The sequence below is a fragment of the Orbicella franksi genome, chromosome 7 (genome assembly GCF_964199315.1).
Source record: "Orbicella franksi chromosome 7, jaOrbFran1.1, whole genome shotgun sequence".
NCBI lineage: Eukaryota > Metazoa > Cnidaria > Anthozoa > Scleractinia > Merulinidae > Orbicella > Orbicella franksi.
The window spans coordinates 6,109,224-6,128,740 of record NC_138151.1 but is presented as its reverse complement, the minus strand read 5'-3'; the positions used below and the strand labels follow the sequence as shown (position 1 = coordinate 6,128,740).

The 19,517-nt window shown below is 39.4% G+C and overlaps 1 protein-coding gene across 3 annotated transcripts; it reads right to left on the bottom strand.

Moving 5' to 3' along the window:
* Positions 1 to 6,236: 6,236 nt before the first annotated feature.
* Positions 6,237 to 15,624, bottom strand: LOC145493503 (uncharacterized). 3 transcript variants are annotated; one of them, XM_081472989.1, is made up of 8 exons: positions 14,824 to 15,624; positions 12,474 to 13,349; positions 11,967 to 12,072; positions 11,222 to 11,325; positions 10,606 to 10,721; positions 9,960 to 10,033; positions 9,296 to 9,579; positions 6,237 to 8,934 (listed from the first exon to the last, which is right to left on the bottom strand). In XM_081472989.1, exons 4-7 carry the CDS (start codon positions 11,232 to 11,234, stop codon positions 9,567 to 9,569), a joined length of 216 nt encoding a protein of 71 aa, XP_081329115.1. In that variant the 5' UTR covers positions 11,235 to 11,325; positions 11,967 to 12,072; positions 12,474 to 13,349; positions 14,824 to 15,624; the 3' UTR covers positions 6,237 to 8,934; positions 9,296 to 9,566. The 3 variants fall into 3 exon arrangements, with proteins under 3 accessions (XP_081329115.1, XP_081329113.1, XP_081329114.1); XM_081472987.1 differs by lacking the exons at positions 6,237 to 8,934; positions 9,296 to 9,579; positions 10,606 to 10,721 and having other exon boundaries at positions 9,961 to 10,033; XM_081472988.1 differs by lacking the exons at positions 6,237 to 8,934; positions 9,296 to 9,579; positions 9,960 to 10,033; ... (1 more) ...; positions 11,222 to 11,325; positions 11,967 to 12,072 and having other exon boundaries at positions 12,081 to 13,349.
* Positions 15,625 to 19,517: the final 3,893 nt, after the last annotated feature.

Genomic DNA, 19,517 nt, shown 5'->3' with positions numbered 1-19,517 from the left:
CCGATCACATAACCCTTCCAACCCCCAAGAAGACTTTTTGCTCAAAAAAACTCAAGTTAGGAGAACTTTCACATTTTATACGAGTCGTAAGTTTACCCTTTTTACACAACACAACGCAACAACACTACTTCACCGAAAATAGAAAGAAAGAAAGAAAAAACCTCTCTGACACGTTGAAAGTCTGATTTAAATAAATTCCACTTTAACTTGGTGCCACGCAGTCTTCAAAGAACATTTGAACAGTTTTGATACTTTTTACCTCTAAAAATATCGGACTGAAAAGAATGTCATAAAATGCCCATCAAATAAAAATAAACTGCTACTGCAGAGACGTAAAAACCGTCCAGAAATGAAAGCTTTTTTTTGTTTAATAACCTGGGAACAATAGCCGATAACTTGTAAGCTCTAATTGAATTTACTCCCATATAAAAAACAAAAGTGTTAAGTTACCATTTGTAACTAAAGATAACAAACATCTCGTGGGAAAGAGCGGTGATGATTCGTCAGTTCTAATTGAATTTACTCCCTTGTGAAAAACAAGTGTCAAATTACCCTTTGTAACTAAAAAAATAAAAATATCTTGTTATATTTGCATGCAACAAGAACAAAACAATCGTTACCTGCACTTACTATTGTAAACGTTAGAACTGCTTCAAATCTAAATAATCTCGTCTCCTCTAAAACATGTCCTAAGAACTAGAAGGACTAGAAGCGACCATTCGTGACCTCTAATTGAATTTACTCCTTGTGAAAAACAAAAGTATCAAGTTACCTTTGTAACTAAGAATAAAAATATCTCGTTTCATTTGCATACTACTAACTCATGAACTGCTTCAAAACTCAAGACTCGTCTCGTTCGGTTTTAGCCACCAATACACTGAAAATTATGCACTCTAACCCAATGTACGTATGCATGTAACGGTCACCCTCCCCTCCAAACCGGACTAAAAATCACAAACCGGCAACATACACGTCACTCTTTATTTTTCAATTACCAAAGTCCTCGTGTTTAATACAATAAAACGCCCAAGACTTCATATACCTCACTTAAGTTATCTTGAACAATAATTATTTCCTTTTTCTCCTACTACAATTCGTGCTGGCTATTAATGTGAAAAAGCGAAAACCCTGATAACATTGAAGAGAAAAGATTTAGTTTCATTTAAAACGAATCTTCTCATTCCAGTAGTAAACAAGAACCATTATAATTGTAAAATCGTCACAGAATAATATCTTTTTGTTCTCTTGACGAAATTAATCGTAGTCTCTTCGCTTTTCACATTGAAACTTATCAATGGATGTCAAAATTAACGACACGCCCGGAACACTCATTACGAACTCTGCAGCAATATTTAGGTTTCAATACAACACAAACGATTTGAACCTGGTCACAACCTCTTCACATTCCCAGTAGTGCATTCCGCCCCCCTAAAATACAATTGATCCATCGTAGAAACCACATCAACTTGTTTTTCATTCACATCTTAAACCCAGTAGGAGAGCGGCTAAGACTCAAAAGATTCAAAAACTTATCTAATGGAAAAAGCTCACTCTTCATCGCATGCTCGTAGTTATATGCCAAACACTATATTTCTTTGACTGATTATCCAGTTGCAAATGATTATCAAACCCGCCCACAAAATCCTCAGCCTAACCCACAGAAAATGTCGAAGTGAGACCAATATATGAATACTTCCTCCTCATTTAAAGAATAAATATGGCCGTTCTGAACTGTATCGGGATCAAATCTTCTCACATACCATTTATCTTTACAACAAGAAATTTGATTGGCTGTTTATAGTAGATCCAATCTGATTGGTGTGACGTACATACATCTCTCACTCACTCACTTACTCATCCATTGGCCCGTCCCTAACATACCCCGACTCGCCGACTAAGAGGTAACATAGGCACGCAAGGCGTGCAAGAGTTATTTTTTTGTGTGAAGTGTCGGAGATAGGAGCATTCATGGTACAGTAGTGATTTGGTTAATTTGACAAGTTTTTTGGTTGCGATGTTACATCGGTCATGGTAAGATAGCTAAATAGTAAGCAATAAAATGTTTGACTGAACAAACTACAGTAACCTGACACGCCTCCAGATTAATGTAGATACCATCTTATTTCCTATCAGGCAATTTGATTCGTTCTTTGATACAACCCGCACTGTGATTGGTGTGACACGCGCACATGCATAACTCCCTCACTCACCGATCACATAACCCTTCCAACCCCCAAGAGGAATTTTTGCTCAAAAATACTCAAGTTAATTTAGGGACTTTTTCGCATTTTATACGAGTCGTAAGTTTACCTTTTTACACAACACAATACAACCCAACTTCACCGAAAATAGAAAGAAAGAGAAAAAAACCTCTGACACGTTGAAAGTCTGATTTAAATAAATTGCACCTTAACTTGCTACCGCGCAGTCTTCAAAGAACATTTGAACAGTTTTCATACTTTTTACCTTTAAAAATATCTGCACTTACTATTGTAAACGTTAGAACTGCTTCAAATCTAAATAGTCTCGTCTCCTCTAAAACATTTCCTAAGAACTAGAACCGACGATTCGTGACCTCTAATTGAATTAACTCCTTGTGAAAAACAAAAGTATCAAGTTACCCTTTGTAATTAAAAATAAAAATATCTCGTGCCATTTGCCTACTACTAACTCATGAACTGCTTCAAAACTCAAGACTCATCTCGTTCATAACTAGCCACCATTACACTGAAAATTTGCACTTTAAAACAACCTAATGTACGTATGTAACTGTCACACTCCCCTCCAAACCGGACTAAAAATTACAAACCGGCAACATACACGTCACTCTTTGTTTTTCAATTGCCAAAGTCCTTGTATTTATACATACCTTGTGTTTCTCACATAACATTTACCTTTACAACAAGAAATTTGATTGGCTATTCACAGTAGATCCAATCTGATTGGTGTGACATACATACATCTCTCACTCACTCACTCACTCACTCACTCGCTCACTCGCTCACTCGCTCACTCGCTCACTCGCTCACTCGCTCACTCGCTCACTCGCTCACTCGCTCACTCGCTCACTCGCTCACTCGCTCACTCGCTCACTCGCTCACTCGCTCACTCGCTCACTCGCTCACTCGCTCACTCGCTCACTCGCTCACTCGCTCACTCGCTCACTCGCTCACTCGCTCACTCGCTCACTCGCTCACTCGCTCACTCGCTCACTTGCTCACTCGCTCACTTGCTCACTCGCTCACTTGCTCACTCGCTCACTTGCTCACTCGCTCACTCGCTCACTTGCTCACTCGCTCACTCGCTCACTTGCTCACTCGCTCACTCGCTCACTCGCCCACTCGCTCACTCGCTCACTCGCTCACTCGCTCACTCACTCACTCACTCACTCACTCACTCACTCACCCATTGACCAGTCCATAACATACCCGACGCGCCGACTAAGAGGTATTTTTTTTTTACAAAAAAATAACTCAATAAATTAAAGGTCCGGTAATACGAGCAACATTTTTCTTCAACTTGTCTCGCAACTTTGTTGCATTGCAAGTTGAAACCCTCTGTTACGCGTATTACGACGTTTGTGACCAACTTGTCTCGCAGCAAAATACAGTGTTGCAAGTCTGCGGAATTCTTCACGTATAATTGGTCAATCCTGTTTAAATAAAGATGGAGCCTTCTTTCAAATAATTTAGCGTTTCCACGAACTTCCACTTCGATTTCTGGAAGTCATTTTCTTCTTAACTTTCCGTGCCAGCGAAGTTCTCACCTGCAGTATGAAGCTCGCTTTCGTTTCAGATTGCTAGGCGAAAAGTTGTATTTTTGCGACAGTTCTTCCAGACTTCTTCCACACCGTTTGCCTTTTTTGCTACTTGTGTGAAGAGACAAACGAGGTGTCCCAAAGACTATGATAGCCCTCGAGGTCTTTGTACAGGGCAAATTTGTGACATTCCGAGAGTTACTGGTCTATTTCGAATTCACGCCCGCCTTCACCGTCCGCTATGTTTGTTTTGTTTGCCGCGTTGCCACGCTTCGCGACAGCCTATCACAAGCATTGAATTCAAATTTGTTGCGAGGCAAGTTGCAGCTTCAGTGATAATACGAGCAGCAAAACTAAAATTTGTTGCAGAAAGTAGAACTCGAGTCTACTTTGTGCAACATGTTGCCTCAACTTGCAACACTGTATTCTGCTGCGAGACAAGTTGGTACCAAACGTGGTAATACGCGCAACAATGTGTTTCAACTTGCAATGCAACAATGTTGCGAGACAAGTTGAAGAAAAATGTTGCCCGTATTACCGGACCTTAAAGAATGATTTCAAAGACTGTATTAAGTTCAGATCTGTTTAAATACTCCCATATAACCTTGCATGCTGGTTCGTTGCAAATTATCTTCACTCATTCGAGTCTTTTGATCCAGAAATATGACAAGCCGGGGATGCGGGGAACCCACCTAGTTCTCAGGCTCTCTCTCTTCTGCCTCCCTTGAGAGAGAGAACCTAGGAACGAGGTTGGCGGAGAACAAAATCGGCAAGTCTCTCCTTCTCTTTCGTGGCGCGTAAGTGGTTCCGGGAAACGGAGATGAAATGCTGCCAATTAAATTTGTCAAACTAGCAGTCTAACCGTTGCTGGGGGACAAAACAAAAGATGAGAGGTTGACGGTCTCACTCACCCTAGGTTTCTTCTCGTTTCTGAAGTAGCTAATATGTGGAGACCTGAAAGACGCATGAAAAATTATTATAAGTTCTACCTTAAAACCTTAACTTCTTTCTCAAGTGAAAAAAAGTTGTTGTTTTGTGTTTTGCGTTATGAAGGAGATTTCAGGTAACACTGTGACAGTCTGCTCGGATTGTTCTTCGGCTGCAACAATTAAAACGCTAGCTTCAAGATGCATTTGAAATCAATTTCCCTTTTTTCAGAGGGTTTATGATACTACCAAAAGTTTAGAGATCGGCTTCGGGTCAAAAATACGTCAGGGGGAAATAATTTTGGGAGAATTTCCAGCTCTTTCCGAGAAAATTATTTGTCATGAAGACTTTACTAAGTAGAAAAATTGTCCAACAATACGTCTTATTTTGCAAAGGCACTCCCAATTTTGGTATCAGTTTTCCCTTTAGTTTTCTCTCAACGTAATGAAGAATACGTAAATCTTCCCAACTACAATTTCAGTACTTCGCTTTTGTTCAAATCCCATGTACAATGCAAGTCACAGTAAGCAAAACAATGTAAGCGTTATCTATTTATTTATTTATTCATTCATTTATTTAATTATCTACTCATTTCCTCCACCTCATGTTGAAATGCTTAAGGCACATAAAGGCACATCGCTGACACCGTTTTATTTCCTTGCGACATGAAACCATTGTGTTCATCTGCGCTCTTTACTGCAAGTTATCGATTCAAGGCCTTTTAGGTTAATTAAGGAAAGCCAAAATATATTTGACAGAGTCACAGAAAACAATAAGGAAAACACAAAAATGGCTCAGCTGGATATCTAGACGGGCCGCCACAAATTGTTGACAGACAAAAACCAGCTCCTGGCTACTTTTCTGACCACTACTTTCACCAATTCACCTCTGGTATCCTCTATAGAAGTATCTACTGGTTGATTTTTAACTAAAATCGTTCGATCACAGCACTTCGCCCGTACGGACCATAGACAGATTTTAACAAAAGAGCGTTTAAAACAGAAGTACAACTGTGTCCGGAGGGCGAAATCCACCAAAAACTCTCCAAGTAAGCCTTTATTTTACATTTCTTAAAGGGTTTTAGGTTGTGTGTTCAAACGGTTTTAGCTTGTGATATTTTCGGGAAGGAAACAAGCCAAGAATTCGTGAAAAGCTTCGTCCAAGAATCTATGTAGCTGCATTTTTTCTCGTGCCAGGGCCTTGCCGGTTGAGAGAGACAGAGAGAAAGCTGGCTCTCGGTATGAAAACTGGGGGAGGTGGGGATGCTGGTGTAGTGATGTTGTGACTGATTTTTTCCGCAATCGCGAGACTACATAGTTCGTTGGCTAAAGAGAACAAAATAACAAACGAACACCACTATTGCTACAAAGGTGTCCGTATGATCTGATCGATGGAGAATCCTACAAAAGCAGAAACTTCAGAAGCGTTTACGAGGGGGGCGTAAGGGTTTGCGGTGATGCGGTTTTGCGTTATTTTTGGTGCGGTTTTGCGGTAATTTTCGTTTTAACTCGCGGTATTGCGGTTTCAAAACACTAAGCGGTTTGCGGTTCGTGAGGACCCGCATAGAGTATTTTTTGGCTCGCCGCTTGAAGCCATAGTTGCTACAGACGCTAACATTGATCTAATTGAATGTTTCAAAATCTAATTAATTGATTTCATCGTTTAAGCCAATCGTAGAGCGTAGAGAAACTTGATCTTGATTGCCATTGTCAACGCTCTCGCAGTTGGAGTTTGGTTTGAGCCAAAAATATACATCCGGCATTTGAAGTTTTTGACTCGCGCGGCGATAGAAGCCAGAGCTGAAAATAAAAGAATGGATGTCGTACCATACAAAAGAAAAAAATCAACTCATTGAAGTACACGCTTCTCGATTTTATTTAATAATAATTTAGCGAAGCGCTTTGCGAATTGAAGCGAGAACAAGCCGGCCAATGTTCAAAAAAATAAAAAAATCCTTCATTGTCGTTTTTATATACAGCATATCAATCTCGCGGAGCTCGCCATTTCTTCGTTAACGATAAACCCAAAACCGACGCCCAAGTATTCACTCATCCATTTCGTCAGACAAAATATTGCGTAAAAGTGTTTTCATGTTTCTCCCCAGTTCCGACATTTACATTCAATATTTCTGAGTCAAATACTGCTTGAAAAACGCCACAAAACCGGCAATAAAAGCCAAATGACGACATAGGAGATGCACACGATGTCGAAAATGGCTTTTTCACCGTGTGGCGTGCTAAAATTTTATAACGAAACAGTTCAGCCGTTTCGAGAGTAATCGCAAATTCTTTCCAAACTGGTGAATTAAACATTTAACTGTTTTCCATCTCCTCTACTCGCCAAAGCGCGGCAATAATTAGACATTACAATAGTTTGCGATCGTGCGAGCAATTAAGAGAAACGTTGCGCATTTTCCCTCGGGAACAAAAAATTCCTTAACAATTGATTAACTGATAGAGTGACTGTGCGCTTGCTGACCATGTTTTCCTATTTAACAATAAAGCACTCATAAATAGACGGAAACCGTGTATATTCCCCTTTGTGTTCAGTTGTCAGTACTTGAACCCAACCTTGTGAGTAGGAGAGTGAAGAGTCAAATGAGTCCGAGTCAATGTTTCCATCACCCTTATTCAGAACAAGCGTAACATGCTTTATTCAGGCTAACCTGAGCGATATTTGAGCTAACTAGAGTCGAGTTGCCCCAAGCGAGAAACTCGCGGGACCGTGAAAACCACGCAGGATAAAAGATGTGGCTTTCAGGATTAATCGAACACCTAAATTCAACTTTCCATCCGCGTTTACCTGGTAAAATTAAAAACCACGAATAATATCATTACCATCGCCGCAGTTTAAGCTAGGTTTCAAGCCAGGCATTGTATTCATAGCAATATACGTGAACAATTCGAGTTGCGAGCACGTGCACCAACAGTAGGGCCACCAAATTCATTAATCCAAGACTCCAAAAGTTTTAGGTTATGATTATCACAACCTTGCTCAAGTCCTATGTACCCGTAACATGCGTTTTTAGTGAACTCAGAGAGAAAACACAACTGCTAAGGTGGTAAAACGTCTTTGCGTGACAAGAGTGACAGTTGCGGTGTGTGCTGTTCGAATTATTTATAATTTAGAGGCCCATTTAACTTTTGAGGGGAAGGGGGGGGGGGGGTGGGTGATTTCTGGGCAGCAAGAAATTTTTTCCTAGAATCCTGGTGGGCAGGATATTTCTTCCCCTTCTCAGTGCTCAGTGCTCCACGACATCATGGCATTATTGAACAGACCCGTAAACTACAAAAGAGAACTCTTGATGAGAATGGTAAATAAACGTGTTTTGTTTCGTGTTGTTGTTGTTGTTGAAGGTGATTTAACAATGCCGTGGCATCTTACTCACAGAATCACGGGCGTGCCACCTAGTGTTTCTGTTGCATTGTTAAAAAGCACTTAGAAGTTCTAGACACCATGGCATTATCAAAGACCCACAAGTTCAGACTGAAAAAATAAGCCCTTTTATTAGAATGAAGGTGATTTCATAATGCCATGGCGTCTAACTCACAGAGTCACGGGCGTGCCACCTAGTGTTTCTGTTGCATTATCAAAAAGCACTTAGGAGTTCTAGACACCATGGCATTATCAAAGACCCACAAGTTCAGACTGAAAAAACAAACCCTTTATTAGAATCAAAGTGACTTCATAATGCCATGGTGTCTAACTCACAGAGTCACGGGCGTGCCACCTAGTGTTTCTGTTGCACTATCAAAAAGCACTTAGGAGTTCTAGACACCATGGCATTATCAAAGACCCACAAGTTCAGACTGAAAAAATAAACCCTTTATTAGAATCAAGGTGATTTCATAATGCCATGGTGTCTAACTCACAGAGTCACGGGCGTGCCACCTAGTGTTTCTGTTGCATTGTCAAAAAGCACTTAGGAGTTCTAGACACCATGGCATTAAAAAATCCTCCTCACTCCAACCAAATAAATGTCTCCCAGCCCATTGTTGATCATAACTTTGGTTGTATGTGGTGGCTCCTAAAGGAGCTGTTTTGTCTGTTACCTGTAGAGTGCAATGTCGAATGCTCGACCTACAGGATTTTTATTTTATTTTTTTTGTTTTTGTTTTTTTCTGCGGGGGCTCCTAAAAGAACGTTCTCTGTCTTGTCTTCTTGTCACTGAACCTTCTCTGTTTTGTCTTCTTGTCACTTAACCTTTTCTGTTTTGTCTTCCTTGGACTGACATTCAGTACCAGAACTTCCTGGAAAAAAAATGGAAAAAATAACATATTATAATTTTTTTGTCTTACAGTGATTTAAACTTTCAATGCATGTTGAGAAGTGGTAAAAATTACTGTGACTACAAAACAGGTAAATTTCATGACGGCAATTTGAATTGAAGGGACAGATCTGATTGTCTTACAAACATCTTTTAAACTAGTTTACAAAAATCAGGAAAGGTATGTTTTTTTTCTCCATGACCTCCCACTCCCATAGCAAATTAAGTAACACCCCAAAACAAGCCATTTTTAAAATTGCCTTTAGTCTCTAAGGCAAGGCTCTCTCAAGATGAAAATACACTTTCGATAAATGGTTAATAATATGTAATACTGTGTAACTGACCTGAACAAGAGGCAAAAGAAATGTTGTTTCTAACAGGAGCTGTTTGCTGTCCAGGTCTCAATTTTACCATGATCCGGTCTGCTTTGAAGTTCTCTGGGCCATACTTTGATAGTTCATCATTACACTCTTACAGAGAACCAATTTCATAGGCCAGAAGACCAACACTTTTCAAAATCTGCTCAGTATTGCGCATCTCACAATGCAAAGCACAAAGACACAGAGGAGACAAATCCTCATCAAGTAGGCATGTCAGGGCATGTCACGTCATCTCTCAATCTTTAAAGCTAAAAACAGGTAAAAGGATCACTGCCATACATGCAGATCAATCAAAAGCAATTAAATCTACAAAAAAAAAAAAAAAAAAAAAAAAAAAACAGGAAAGAGGGAAAGCAAAAGTAAAACCTACTGGTCTTTTAATCGTATCATGTGAAACGAAGCAGACAAAGAAAATATAACACTTGCAAGGCCAGGTTCTCATAATTCTGTGGGTTGAATTTATTGATGGTTCTCATCCTAATTGCCACAAGGGTACTCTGGTTTAAATCCCTCTCTCCACAAAAATGTGCATTACGAAAATCACAAATAAATCTTTACAGTGAATAAGAGAACTAATCTGTGGATTTCCACCACAAATCACATTGTATCTTTTTATTTTAATAGTTACCTGCCGATGTTTGCTTTCACTTGAAGGAAATGCTCAAGACAAACCTCATGCCTTCCTAAATCACAATCACAAGCCTAGGAAATAACGTAAACATTGTTAATAGCATTAACCAGAATTGCACAGAGCTGTCACTACCTTTGATGTAGTAAGGCTACACAAAAAAAGGAGGTGGCCAAATACTCAAGATAGCATTCATTGGCTGTTGACTTTTAGTCATTTTCATACTTTGAAAAGCCAGCAATCTTCATTGCAGTAGTCAGTCATAATAGCTGGTTGTCAGCTACCTATCATGATAGCTGCATGGAAATGCTAATGTATCTAGTCACAGTAGTGACTGCTCAGGGTCTGGCTTTTAGTCAGAATTAAAAGGTGGACATACTGAATGCATGTTTAACTCAACCATACAATTTTAAGAGATTAGGTGCATTGTCTAGAAATTTCCTCACAAATTGGGATGCACAGACATCCCTGAGGCTAAAAGCATGATCTACATGTAGTCATCACCTGAGTTGTTGCGTAATAAATGCCAAAAGCATGCTCAAAAGATTTATTGTTTTGGGATTTCCACTTGCCAACTATCAGTTTTGCATATTTTTTAAACAATAATATTATATTGCCTGTTTTATAAATGGTAAATTAACCTTACCCTTAATGCCATACAAAAAATGCAAAACTCAACAGCTAGCCCTTGCCCTCCAAGGATGAAGTCTTCATCCTCCAGTCTTGCCAGTATTGGCAGCAAACCCTTGTAGTCTAGAGTTACTATATAATAAGTTAAACATTATCCTTATTTTTAAAATTTTTAAAGCTCTTTTTCCTCATGAGAATTCAAATTACAGTGTTTCCCTAAGACAGTTTGCAAAGAAACCAAAGGCTTCAAAAGTCAGAATTTAATTAGGAGCCAAGGTACAAATCAATTCCTCAAGTGCCCTGGGCTACTTACTGTTCTTCTTTTGCACTCATTAATTTCACATTATTTTTTTTGTTTTTACTGTTTATATGTCCCACAAGATGGCTATAATCAACTTTTACCTTTACTGAATAGCATTGACAGAAGCAATTTTCTTATGTTCACATCTATTTCACATAATCATGGACATGCCACATGCCTAGCATCAATTTTGTTGTCAGTTGACCTTACACCTGTAATTGTCTTTGAATTAGCAATTGGGAGAAATTTCGGTAAGACGGTCATGTTATCAACTTAAAATTATTGACATCCGATATGGTTGCAAACTACAAAATAACTAAACAATACATACCTTTGAATCGCATACGATAGTGCTTGCCATCAACCCAAATCCCATTTCTTTTAATTTCTTCAATGCGTTTGTTGAGATTAACAAAAAGGTTTCTCAGGTCTATCCTTGAAAATAGATATCAAAAAGGCATCAAGTTTAATTTACAATAAAAAGGGTATGCATAAGGCTATGTAATCATGTACTGAGGATAAGTTTCGACTCACACCTATTGGTTATCAATACAAAAACTAAAACTGTCTAAAACTCATGCTGAGATTGGACATATAAGCTTTTCAGTTCACTAGAATGGACTTGCAGCAGCATATTCAGATTGTTTTTGCTCTTTCAGGAAGGAAAAGAAGGTTTTTTCTAACTTTGTGTTTTATGTCACAATTCACTGAGTTAACTCCACCAGTAGTTTATTCTAAGCTGTTTAGTCACAACAATGTTATCTGGATCGGAAACACTGTGGTAGATGTCAAAGTTTTCAACTATTATTTAGCTTACTACCAGTAATTACTGTAATGTACATTCAGGCAGAAGTCCAGAAGTTAGTATCTCTTTTGGTCATGGGTCTATACTCTGATAGTGACAGAAATGTGACAAAACGCGATAAGAATGAAGATATATGCCGCTTGGCAGGTATTCCTTTGTTCAAATAATGTTTTTGCATCACCTGTGCATTATTAGAGTATGGTTACATAGCAAAATGAAATCTATTTGTTAAATAGATAAGATATCAACAAATCAATGATTACTGACAAACCTCTTTTCTTCACAATTGGCTATAGCCAGAGGATAGACAGATTTGGCGCTTTGAGAAGATCAATGTCTTGTATCAAGAACAACACCAACTGTCACTTGATCCTTACCTAAAACATAAAAAAGTATTTCACATAAATAAATTCTTGAAAGAACACTGTATGCTGGCATAATAAAAGTAGCATGGCATCAACGTCAACTATATATAGAGGAGGAACAATTTAATGGACATAGCATTTTTGTATTAATTTTTGTGAAACACACGGGAAATTGTAGGGGAATAATGACATGAAAAATCATGCATGGTGAAAATGGAGAATAAATTCTGCACATTAATCAAAGGGGTAGAAAGAAAAACTATATGACACCAAAATTTTTGCTGAGAGTGGATCCCCTCCCCCTCCCCCCCCCCCCAAAAAAAAAGGCCATCCCTACAATTTCGACAAAGAAAAGCAAAGGACAAAGAACAGTAAAGGCAATAAATAAGCTTACAAGGCTGAGTACAACTTACCCCGGTCCGTCCTGATTTTGTCAGGTTTGTCAAGTCTTGCCAGGCACAGTCCGAAATCCTTGACTTCAGTTTGAAGAACAAATATATCCAATCTGGGACTTTCATAAATTTCACTCTCTCGTCCCAAGCCTCTTCCGAGATAAGTTTCGAGAAAGCTACTCGAAAACCTTTCTCCTAGGGAAAGGAATCGAAAACACTCCTAAAGACTTCCCGCGCGTCGTGGCCAGCTTTTCCTGAAAGAGAACATCACTCTCCGAGTACAGTGCTTAACGATTCCCCACTTTGTCACATACTCTTGGCGTCTCGTTCATCACATTCACCGCTGTCTCCCGTATTTTTTTTTTTTTTTTGAAGGCAGGAGAAAGGTCTTCATTGGCTTTGAGTTCATTAAGGGTCCTCGGCCTCTTCACGGATTTCGGCGAGACGTCTTGTTGGAATTGGTTTTCGGGAAATGGCGCGCTTTTTGGTTTTGGCGACACGTCTTGTTGGAATTGGTTTTCAGGAAATGGCGCGCTTTTTGGTTTTAGCGGGCTCGATGTACTAGGTGGAGCTGGCGTAAAACATGCAGACATATTACCGGTAAACGCGTTGATCCACGACACGATCATTTGGAAGTCTTCGGAATGGATAAACAACAGTTCGTCCAGCGACTTTTGGCGGAGGATTCCAAGCACCAGGCCAAAGGCTGAGGCAACGTACACCTTTTCTGTTCGACGACCGTCGGCCGAGAACCAACTCGCGGAGGCGGGAACTCCATTGTCTCCGAGAAGATCATCAAACTCTATTTGACGGTATTCGTCAGGAAATACTCGAGCATGACCAAACGAACAAAACCTGGAAGGTTTTCCACTGCACAAAGCCGAATTTAGCGCAAACCTATGGGGTGCCATTTCCGCCAAAATTATTGTTTTATTATTATTAGGCACAATGTTTTATTATTAGGCACCAGTTAATTATTATTAGGCACAATGTTTTATTATTAGGCACCAGTTTATTATTATTAGGCACAATGTTTTATTATTAGGCACAATCTCTTATTATTAGGCACTATTTTATTATTGTTTGGCATTATTTTCTATTATTATTTCATCTTTATTATTAGGCACTGTTTCGTATTATTTTCGTACCTTACTATCTCCAAGTAGTCAGCGGTTTTACACATGAGAACAGCATGGCAGACATTGCGAATGATCAAGGGATAGACATCTTGACTTTGTAGGCCCAGAAAAAGCAAAATGTAGCTGAGCATGTAGAAGCAATTTATCCTCGAAGTATAAAACGATGGCAACTAACACTATTTCCGACTTAAGGCATGAAGTTACCTCCCGATTACAAGAGATTGTTGCTTGTGTTGGTGTGTCTCATGACAGTGACTTAGTGGAGGAGATACATAGATGACGTGTTCTCGTTGTGGAACACAAGCAGAGAGGAAATAGATCAGTTTATTTCAGAAGCAAACAGGCACCATCCTACCATTAAATTCACGGCTGAAATATCAGAGAAGGAAATAAATTTCCTAGACACTACTGTCTTCAAAGGCGAGAGATTTTACAAAGATTCAATCTTTGATATCTGCACACACTTCAAGCCGACTGAGAAATTTCAATACACGCATTTCTCTTCCTGTCACGCTCCAGGTGTGAAAAAAGGTTTTATAAAAGGTGAAGCACTTAGGCTTCTGAGAACAAACTCTTCAAAAACAAGTTTTGAAGAAAAGATAAAAAATTTCAGATCAAATTTGCGTGTTCGAGGCTATCCAGATAAACTGGTCAACAAAGTCCTCGCAGAAATCGAATTTAAAAACAGGAAGTCGGCACTACAACAGAAACCAAAATTGCAAAAGAGATTATTGCCTTTTGTCACACAATATAATCCATCAGTGCCCAATCTTAAAAGCATTTTAATGAGCAAATGGCATTTAATCCAAGATCAACCTCTGCTTAGAGAAATATACAGAGACCCTCCTTTCATCTCCTACAGGAGAGGAAAATCTCTGAAAGACATACTTGTTAGAGCTAAACTCTAAAGGTCAAAGACCGTTTATCACGAAACAGTGGGAGTCGTGCTAGGCCTGTCAATCATTTTTTAAATCGAGACGAAAAAAGGCGGGAAAAGTGCTAATAATGAAAATCAATGCCTAATAATGCAACAAGGTGACTAATAATAAAAAATAATTCCAAACAATAATAAACTGGTGCCTAATAATAAAACATTGTGCCTAATAATAATAAACTGGTGCCTAATAATAAAACATTGTGCCTAATAATAATTAACTGGTGCCTAATAATAAAACATTGTGCCTAATAATAATAAAACAATAATTTTGGCGGAAATGGCACCCCATACAAACCACGACTTCTTTGGATCCAACGAAGCAGACAATACTCCCTGTAACTCCATGCTCTCCAGAAGCCACTGACAATGTTTCTGTCGACAAATCCCGCTGTATATATCCAAACGTGGCGCCAGTTTACGATGACAGTACCATATAAAGTTAAATCCAGTTATGTCCATTGAGGAGCTGGTTGTACTTCTACATGTACGAGCCATATTAACGATAACAAGGTTAATATTTTTTCACCTTTACGCTCGCTCGTGTGTTAAAGGAGTAAACCGCATGCCAGAAAATGTGGGCTCCCGAGAAACAAAACGCTCCTTCAAGCCAATAAATACACGCTAACTTACCTTGTTCCACCAGCCGGTCGGACAGCGGGAAAATATGGTAAATGTTTCTTTATTCATGGGTCGGTCAATACACGGACGAATATACGGCCGCGAATCAGCTGCGGTCATATCGCTCAGAATAATATTTTGCTTTTTGAGGTGTGAGGAAAACTAACCTGCGATTAAACGCTTTTTTACTAGCGAAAGCGGGACTTTCATTCGGAAAAAAGCCTGATCACAAATTAAAACCAGAGGACGATAACAAACTTTGTTGGCTCCCTTTAATTTATTCAAATAGTACCTTCTATTCACGTAAGTTAAAAACACAAGCGCTAATTCCCTATTAATTTTTCATTACGCTCTTCTTTCGCTCCCTGCGGTCTGAATGCCTGTCAATATATCTTTATTTAGTACAGACCAAAGTAGGTAACTGGTACAGTGTCCAGCAGTGAAGAGTTATCTGCCATGAAAGTTGAGAATCGAATTTCTTATTAGGCTGATTTAGCAAGAGAACGGGAACGTCACTTGACGACGGCGCGTGCAGTACAAATACCCAAATATGGTCAAATTAGAACAGAATCCAGGTTATTCCGCGCGCCCTGCAGTCGTCATCTGACCATATTTGGGTATTTGTATTGCGCGCGCCGTCGTCAAGTGACTTTCCCGTTCTCTTGCTAAACCAACCTATTGATTCGACAAAATCTGTCAAGCGGTGACGTGTGAATGATTCGTTACATTCGTTTGCCAAAGTCTCCGAAGCATCGTATTGCGCGATCCATCAACGCTTGTATTGTATTATATTGCGTAATCGGGTAACTTTTGTGTACCCATGGCCGCCGGAAAGAACCAGTTGCTAAGGCTTGCGGGTTCTCATGTTACAACCTTTAAGTCGCGGTTTTCCACTGAACGTGAACTCTTTACGAGACAAGAAGGTCACAATCCCGGAAGTAACATTTATTCCGCGCTCCACAACTAGCACAGGGTCGTCCAAGGTAATCAGTCACCCAGTGCAAGATGTACAGGATCAGTGACAGAGTTTTTTCAAAGTCAAGGGAGATATCAGTACTCGTGCAAGTACATGACCCACATACTTGGCATTTGGTTAGTAGTAAACAGAGTATAATAGTGTAGTACAATATACCGTTAGCGTTATGATGGTACGTTTAATATTAACGTACAATGTTATCAGAATATATCACAAGTCTTGCTGACGTCAGCTTTCATATTGTGGCCTCTATGTACGTGCGGTTTCGGTATTCGGGAAAAAATCCGATGCGGTTTGCGGTTTTTTGGCGTATTACTGTGCGGTTTTGCGGTTTTCGGACTCCCCTTACGCCCCCCTCGTTTACAGTTCGTAAAGATGCTCAGAGTCAAATGTTAGATGACCGGAAAGATGAAAAAAAAAACAAGAAGACGGTAGAGGTCATTGAAGATAAAGATTTTAAACGGCTCATGACAATCAACATGAACGGAGAAGGATCTGCAAATAGGCGGAGGGAGCTAATTATATCAACTATTAAGGACTTCTCGGCCTCTGTGATATTTTGTCAAGAAGTTCCAGGAAAATTCGAGGAAGTGGTAATTGCGGAATGTGGCAATTATTGCTCTTCATATCGTTCGAAGAAAACTGAAGTTAAAGTAGCAGTGATGTGGCGCAAGACTGATTTTCAGGGCAAAGAAGTAGACCTTGAGGATTCTTCAATCAAAGAAATTGTGGAAAGGCTTGGGAAAGGTCCTAACGTAGACGTGCGTGAGATACGCACAAGAACTGCCATGGTTAAATTGACATGTAAAACAACAAAAGTGTCCTTCTTGGCAGTTTCATGGCACGGGCCATATTTTCCAATGAGAAAAACTATAACCACTAAAGAATTGGAACCAGCATTAAAAGCATTGGATGGTCTCGTTTGGTTCTCGCGTGAAGTTTGTGGGAAGGAAAAGCTATCCTTGTTTATCATTGGAGGGGACTTTAACCTTATCACAAGTATAGTTGATCTAACACAATACAAAGGGGTAACGATATGGGCACGTTATGATTTATGCGCTCGAGATAAAAGGAGGTTGGCGGAGGCGTTGCAACAGAAACGTAGCCAGTTTTGTTTCATCCCGTACAAAGATACCTTTATCGTCTCAGTTGCGGTTCCTTCTGATAAACGTCTTATGGCAGAGGACATCACAGTGCCTTTGGCAGCGCCTCTCGAGCCAAAGAATGAAAGGAGCACAATTCCACTGCTGGATCATGAGCCTGTCTTCCAACATGTGCGGCCGCACAAGAAACATTTCATCAAACAAGATAAAGGTAAACTGGAACAGCATTTAATTTACAGTCGTGCATTTTTCTGGCCGACTTTTGTTTATATAACAAAGTTGTGATTACGCAAAAAAGTTGATGTTAGGCTTTCTCAAAGTCCACTTTCGAATTCCATTTTATTTTCCCCCTTCTTCTCGCTCGGTTCTCGGGTCAGAAAACGTAGGCATCTACGGTAAGGACATTCCAGAAGCAGAGAAACGGCCGAATAGGGACTGAAAACAGCTGCACAGCATGCAGTAGTCATATTTCTAGCTTTTCGCAGTTTCAAAACACTCTTTTTGTTATTCAAATTTGCCAACTTTTTCAGGTGAATAATACAGCTGATTGCTTCAACAGCCAACAGATCTTTGTCTGGACTTAAACAACGCCGTAGGTTATACGATCGTTATTTGCATAAACAACAATTCTGTTCAGTGGATATGTTGAATGATTCAATTTATTGAATTTGAAACCTCTCTACACATTTTATAGTAACGTAATTCTAACTGATCTTAAGCTGGGTTTTATAAAGGCTGTTCCGTAGGAAATATATAAAAGATTACGCGGTATATTTTTGCTCATCTGCACACGTGAAGTGTTCCCGGCGCTCTATGTGAATTTCCTTCTCGTTCAACGAACTGAGGAAATGGACTGCTCGTGGTCAAGTTAACCATTCCATTTTCCTTTCATAAAACGCCGGTTAGTCAATGTTAACCCGGAGCCAGTCAGAAAGCAAGACATGCAGTTTCCGGAGCAAACTTTAAGAGGAACAGAAATCTCAGAGATGAAATTTTCGAAACTTAAGAAATATTACTGGATAAGTCTGCAGTTCCCGAGATATACTTAAAGAAAATTTACCGTTATGTAACTTCAAACTTTAAAATTGTCGGATCAGTTAATGAGCGCGTACAAAGCTGCAAGGTATAATGTCAATTTAGACCGCACCCAGTTTTTTAATACTACTTTATATCCAAAGAAATAATTGGAATCGAAGTCATTATTTCGAGGAAATTTTCTCTGAGACGCCGTCCGGCATTTCTTGGGCATGCAAAAACCAAGTTTATATCGAGGTGGTATTATAACGCGAAAAACATAATGAAAAAGCCAGTCGGAAAAGGGTAACCGCTGAAAAATGTAAGGTTATGGGTAACACATTAATTAAAGGGGCAGTCTTACCAAGATTTAGTGCTACTTGAAAATCCAATGAAGGTGTAGGTATTAATTGGAAATCCACAAGTGGTTGCCTAACCTTGCTAAAATGCACCGTACTAGTCACGAAAGTTGTTTACAACTGTTGTGGCTTCGGATGAGTAGGAAAGAAGTGGTCTAAAGCTTGAAAATGTCGGGCCGACGTTTTCAAGTTTGACAATGTTACTTGGAGGAAAAAATCATTGATCTCTTAGAGATTGAATTTATGCCTTTTTTTTGTCGTTTTAAGGTTACTTTGCTGATCAGTGAGTGCACCTTCATAATTCTAGCATAGTTTGCACAAAAACTTAGAAGACCTCTCGTGATACTGCCCCTTTAACACGATGTTTTGGTGTAATTTTTTAAGACAGTAAAAACGCTTCATTTTGAGCCAGCGGTTCACCTGTTTTTACAAGATTAATGTCGAACATACAACCGAGCAACTCTCAACTTGTAGCTGGCAAAACACCAGATCTTTTATATAGCTGCGAATATACCTTTATACCATCTTTGTGACCGAGCTATTTAACAAGCTTCAACTTATAGCTTCAGTAGCTTTATCCTTGAGTTCCACCCCTTTGTTATATCAAATGTAGTTTCAATCGAGCCCAATCGGGTCACATCTAAAATTTGAAAAAGTGCAAAGAGAGAGACGATTGTTTATAACAATACATTCTTCCCAACACTTGGTAGCCTTTGAAGTTTCCAATAGCGTCTTAGCAGGTAAAAAGGTATAAGCATAAGCCAGCCAACAGAAACAGTGGTCTCTTGGTAGACGCAGTAAGATTTTGGTAATTAACGCCTTTTGTTATGAAAATTTGCTTAAAAAAGGCTCTACCTAACATCATCTTACTAAGTCTACGTATCAGGGTTGCTTATGCTTATGCGATAGTGAAAACCAG